Source organism: Chenopodium album, chromosome 17, assembly GCF_948465745.1.
Source record: "Chenopodium album chromosome 17, dcCheAlbu1.1, whole genome shotgun sequence".
In the NCBI taxonomy this organism is placed as follows: domain Eukaryota; kingdom Viridiplantae; phylum Streptophyta; class Magnoliopsida; order Caryophyllales; family Amaranthaceae; genus Chenopodium; species Chenopodium album.
In genome coordinates this window covers 24,986,306-24,992,305 of record NC_137850.1, presented here as the reverse complement: position 1 = coordinate 24,992,305, position 6,000 = coordinate 24,986,306, and the positions used below count along the sequence as shown (strand labels likewise).

General features: G+C 36.5%; 1 protein-coding gene across 4 annotated transcripts in view; it reads right to left on the bottom strand.

Annotated features, from left to right (window-relative positions):
* LOC145587703 (transmembrane E3 ubiquitin-protein ligase FLY1-like) overlaps positions 1 to 6,000 on the bottom strand; it is a 29,201-nt gene continuing 23,201 nt past the window's right edge. For 2 of the 4 annotated variants that reach the window (XM_081644403.1, XM_081644405.1), the window contains 5 exons: positions 4,764 to 4,931; positions 3,268 to 3,596; positions 1,358 to 1,474; positions 1,128 to 1,277; positions 1 to 293 (listed from right to left, as the gene is read on the bottom strand). In XM_081644403.1, coding sequence (XP_081500529.1) covers positions 1,176 to 1,277; positions 1,358 to 1,474; positions 3,268 to 3,596; positions 4,764 to 4,931 — 716 coding nt within the window. In that variant the 3' untranslated portion in view covers positions 1 to 293; positions 1,128 to 1,175. Of the gene's footprint in view, positions 294 to 1,118; positions 1,278 to 1,357; positions 1,475 to 3,267; positions 3,597 to 4,763; positions 4,932 to 6,000 lie in introns of all 4 variants that reach the window. The other 2 variants (XR_014101376.1, XM_081644404.1) reach the window with 2 other exon arrangements.

Sequence of the window (6,000 nt, the reverse complement as noted above, 5' to 3'; positions counted from 1 at the left end):
CCAAGAATAATATAATACTGCAAAATTATTTTGCAAAATTTATACAAATCTAACATTAGTTTCATTCATTAACAAAACTACATTTAACATGTATTCTATTTTTCCGAAAACCTGTAGTGTAAATAATATACAAAAATTAATATACATGAATAATACTTGGGCTATAAGCCCTCCTCTATTACTGTTAAATGACAATTGTTTCTCTCACCATCCTTTTGTCAGGTCGACTTGAAAAATAAAGTTGTCACCCCCAACACATCTGGAAACATGAATTACTTTATTTTTGTAAAGCCCTGTAGTTCCACATAAAAATGTATTAATAGCCAGACATTATAAACACGATGACGAGGAGAGGCGTGAAGATATACGTAGTCTTATACCTAGTCAGTCAAGGTAACGTAGGAATGATAGAGATACGGGATACAACATACAGAAACAGAAAGTACAGAAACAATGGAAATTGCTGAAAAATGGACAACAGGCCATTTTGAGTGACCCAAAGGAAAAAATTAACTTGCAAATGTTTGAAGTCAAAGCATAATTCAAAATTCAACTGGTATGCTACTAATTTTAAGCACAGAAATACGACTGGGGTACACTGTAAGTCTCAAATTGAGTTAACTTGCGGTTTGTATCCTTAAGGACTTGTACAATTTAACACTTCACCAGGTACACAGCAGCTAAAGAATAATATATACAAGCTCTTTCAATCCAATGAAAGCTGAAGGTACCTGGTGAGGCACATGAAGCCACAAGGACCTTGGTGAATTACCAGACCTAAACACAGTAAAAATAATAAGACTTTGGATTACCAAAACAGCAGGGTCACCGAATGAATTTTCCTATCACTCAAGGACACTAGGTGATACCCGAAAAAAAAAAAAAAGGTATAATAATATTATCAGTCAATGAATCCAGGAAATGTATCTGTGCAAGAGTCTCCATGCAGACTAGGTTGAAATGTTAAGACTGTATAGACTAATGAATATACTAGATTGTGGACATAAGATGCTGCTTGATATGGACAGACTCATGTCAAACATTTCATATATGCATGTCTTGTTCACAAAACATCTGGAGAAATAAAAATAACAGATTTCGCACACAAATTATTTTACCAAGCTTACTGTGGCAAAATCCTTGGGTCTGTTCTACAACTAAGTGGAATTATGTTGTTAAGCAGGCGGTAAGGATCGACGACATGTCGGACATTCCATTTTTATGTCCATCCACCTCTGTAAACATCCAGAATGGAAGAAATGATCACAAGGGGTCACCTGCAAAACGAAAATCCTTCTTTTGTTATGCCCATTCATAAATATGTAAACACCTTGACTCAACTGAACATAAACTTTACCATGCGGTCATTAGAGTGGTCAGAGAGATCAATGGCAGTCATGCAAATGACACAATCAGTGGTACGATTTGCATCTTGATTGAACCGTCTATAGTAACTGTACTTCTCAGGTAGGATCTGTCATAACATAGAAAGTGTTCTGGTCAAACTAGTAAGCATGAATTACAAATAATTATAAAGACAAAATAATAAAACCCAAATTAGAAACTAATCCCAAGATGTACAAAATCAAAATCATCAAATGTCCAGTACCAATCTCCATCCTCACTATGATAATATTTTCAAAGACATGTTCACTCCATGGAGCTGCAGAAAGTAGGAGATGTGAGCTATATGAAAATTATTTGTGGAAACATTTGACACTCCACTGTTTTTTTTTTTTTAAAAAAAACCACATTTTTATTTCAGGAATTCCCAAAATAATAAGCTAATTTCTTAATTTAGGGACCTAAACAAATAGTCCAGTTTCTAAAGTCAGGAAAAAAAAAAATTATATTTCCCAAGTTATCATTATATCTATGTCTCAAAAATCTGAAGGGGGGTGGTGATGTAAAATTGAACTAGAAAATTGTTTTTGCAATGGTCCTAAAAATGATCTCCAATGAAATATTGCATTCTTTTGGGGTAGACAGCACAGAAACTTCCCCTTTACGACGTGGAAGGTCAATTTGCAATGTACTGGGGAATCAATTCTAATTTACCAACGTCAAAGAGAAGATTATAGATTGGCACTTTGCTGAAAGTAATAATCTTTCTATCGCTTGACCTATGGTGGCTTTGGAGGTGACTTATCGTGTTGCCTTATAGAGAGCTGCTAAAATTCCAAAATATGTTATAGGATCTCTGCAATTCAATTCAGAAACGCAAGGACAATTTGGTTCTACAGTCACTAAATCAGTCAAACAGAACAAAATTTCATACATGTGTTTGTAGGGTTGTACCTCTAGAGAGTCTGGTGACAAAGCTACAAAGCAGAGTCTAGGACTAGCGGGTGATGGCGGATAAAGTATTCAAATTTTGGTTATTGTTTGGCTCTTTGCCTTGAGATAATTGCACTTGCAAGAGTTTTAGATCTAGTGTGACAGCTTGGTTTTAAATAGGTATAGTTAAGATGGATAGGGACAATGCAATTAGATTATGAATCATGGAAAACCATTGCTGAGAAGGGAAGAATGGACTATCTTGACAAAACAATCTTTCTGAGAAGCCAACAAAGCTGATGATTGGTTGGCTAGAAAAAAAGAGTTGTGCAACAGAGTATTCACTATCCTCATCGGCAAACACTTTTGTGCTGAGGTTCTACTCCTGAACTAGCAAAGACTATTGAAGAAGGCTTTGCCCCTCATTCACAACAAAAACAGCTAAAACAAGAGTCGGATCAAATACATAAAATAGTTCATAATCCACCAAAACATATTCTGGGCCTAGTCTATTATTAGATTAATCAAGATAAAGAGAAACATATGCTAGCTCAATTCATCAAAAACAATAATTTTGTAACAAAAGAGCAATATATATTTCAAGTTTTTGAGCACATAGAAGTCAAATGACTCAACTAGGAAGTATATTATTTATATCTAATAATTTGACACAGAGATTGTAAACTTAGGAATTTCCAGGCCAAAGCTAAATCAGAATTCAGCAGAACCAATTACTATAAGTATTAATCCAGCTTAAAAATGGAAATTATCATTGAATTGAATCAGAAATGCAGCCTAAGATACTGCCTGCTCCCTGTTAACAGGTGGTTTTTCTTTCATTATACTCCTTTGCTATTGGGAAAGGGAAGAGTTGAAATCGATAGGTATCCTTTGGGCTATCTTGAACTACCCAGAAAGGAATGTCACCTAACATATATGTACAAAAGGACTCGCAGAAATCACCACATAAAAAATAGATGCGTATCAAACCTGACGGGGTATAAAACATCGTGAACCAAGGTAGTGTTGAAGTAGAAGGACCAGAGCCTGAAGCCCCATGAATGAGCACAAGCATATACACCAGTTCTTATCAGGCCCAATTCGCATAAAGTTGTTAGGGCAGCCAAATACATACAATGGAATTGCTAATCGAGTAATGGTCATGCCTAAGATGTAATGTGGGTGAAGCGGTTTTCTTGAATCACGAATGACGTTGGTAACAATTTGAGGTATCCAAAAAGAATACATAAGCAGAAGGATAACTCGCAGAAAATTATGGAATTCGTACATAATCAGAATGCCTCCCAACAATATACCATCTGCAAACAATGTATGAAAGTTGAATTAGCCATCAAAAGCTGACCAACATCGACAACATATTCATACAATTCCCCTCCCCCTCTCCCTATCACCAAGAGAGAGAGAGAAAGAGAGACAGAGAGAGAGAGAGAGACAGAGAGAGAGAGAGAGACAGAGAGAGAGAGAGAGAGAGAATAGTAGTAGTAGTAGCAATAAAATATTACTCCCTCAGTCTCTTTTTGTTTGCTCCATGGACCACTTGTTTGTGAGAGCTTTATGAGTCATATGGGGCTAAAAACAAGGGACAGAGGGAGTAAATACTAGGATACATGCAAGGTATAACTATAAAAGGGAATTAGAAAAGTAACATTCTCGGGTGCAAGCCATTACGAATTACACGCACAGCTATACCCCACAATAACCTATGTTACTCGGACTCTTTGTTTTACCTCAAGTACCCGTGTCGGACCCTCGACACTCGGACATGGGTATGACACTCGGACACTTCATTTTAGTTCAAAATCATAAAAATTTTCCACAAAGTAGCCGAGTCGGACACTTGGACACATACCCGTGTCGGACATGGGTACCCAAGTCCGAGTAACATAGACAATAACTACTACAAAATAAATACTGGAAATAGAACTGAAAGTGAACACCATACTAGTTACAGGCATGCAAAAAAGGGGATAAAAAAACACATACAAGCACACACACACAAAAAACCTATGTCTGGATCAGATAGAAACGCAGGATAAACAGATACTTCAGGACAATCTGAAGCCAAATTTAGGCATGCCTGACAGAAATAGAACAGAAAGTTAACACCGTACTAGCTACGGCAGAATAAAGGTAAAGATACAAGACCAACTAAAGGGAAACTGTAAAAGCCCTATATCAGACACTTGGAGAACATCATTTGCCAAAAGTGGAAGCAGATTAAGGGAAAGGATAGAAAGCAACAGCAGCTGCTGGAAAATAGAAAAAGCAAGATAGCACATAGTATTCACACTTCAAAGATGAACAAGGTCAGGGTCAAAAGCAAAGCAATGCAAAAAATCAACCTTTTTAAGCTTATTTCTCAAGAATAAGTTTCTTTTAAATAAAATAACAATAAAAATATATATTTTTTTTAAAAAAAAAAAAGTAAAAACTCAACAATGTACAGTATGAAAAAAGACACTCACAAAATCGGCTGTACAGTAGTGATAGTTCACGTCTCATGGCTTCCCAGCCTTCGCCACTGTTTGCCGGTCTACTTGCCTTCCATATTGCCAAGAGGTAACGCATCTCAAATATAGAGAACACAACAAACTTGAAGAAGGCAGCAGTTGCAAAAGCATTAAACAGGGATTCTGAGTGCATAAGGAAAACAGAGTTAAAATCTTAAACACAAGGAAGAATATTAACAACACTTGTGATGAATTTTAGGTTGATAGCATACCACAAAATTGCAAAAGCAAAAGAATAAAATACAAAATAACAATCACAATCGCTTTATATCATTGAATTAAGATCTAAAGACTAACAGCATACAAGAGGAGTATACAATGACATTCCATCACATGAATTTTAGGTTGATAGCATACCACAAGATTGCATTCTTTATGACATTGTCCTCTTTTCAAGAGGAGTATACAATGATGGAAGACATAAATCGTGAATCATGTGATTGCTGTTAGTCTTTATATGCTTAATTCAATGTTATAAGAAAAGCATACATTGAATTAAGCATAAAAAGACTAACAGCAATCACATGATTCACGATTTATGCCTTCCAACATTGTACACTCCTCTTGAAAAGAGAACAATGTCATAAAGAATGCAATCTAAAACCATGACTGGAAAAGTGTAAGCTGCTTTGACAACATCCTGCTGACATGGGACACAGTTCAGCATAATACATCCAGATAATTAAATGAAGTATTTTAACTTTTCATGATTTTTAATGTAGTCAAATATAGATTTGAATTTCTAGCCAACACAAGCATGAACCACCTCCCACTCCCACACAAGAAAATAGTTGGGGCAGCCAAGAAAGTAGAGGAAGGAAAGCAATGGGAATCCAATGTATAAAAAATTAAAAAGGCTCAAGGCGCAATGACATGATGAAGCTCCTGATGCGCCTATTTGAAGTGAGGTGCACCATATAACACATTTAAGGAAATTTGCATATGTGTGACTCAGGTGCACCTCCTTATATGTGCCTCGCCTAGAGCAAAAAAGGCGCTCTACCCTAACCGCCTAGCTCCTCGGTGCCTAGGCGCCCCTTTTTATACACTGGGAAATCAGAAGCAAATGATCAACAATCAGCAGCTGTAACTAGTAGCCATGGAAGAAAAGTTGTGTCGACTTCACACTTATTCGCCTTATCATTTTATTTTTTTTTTTTTTTTTTTGGGGGGGGGGGGGGGGGGGGGGAAT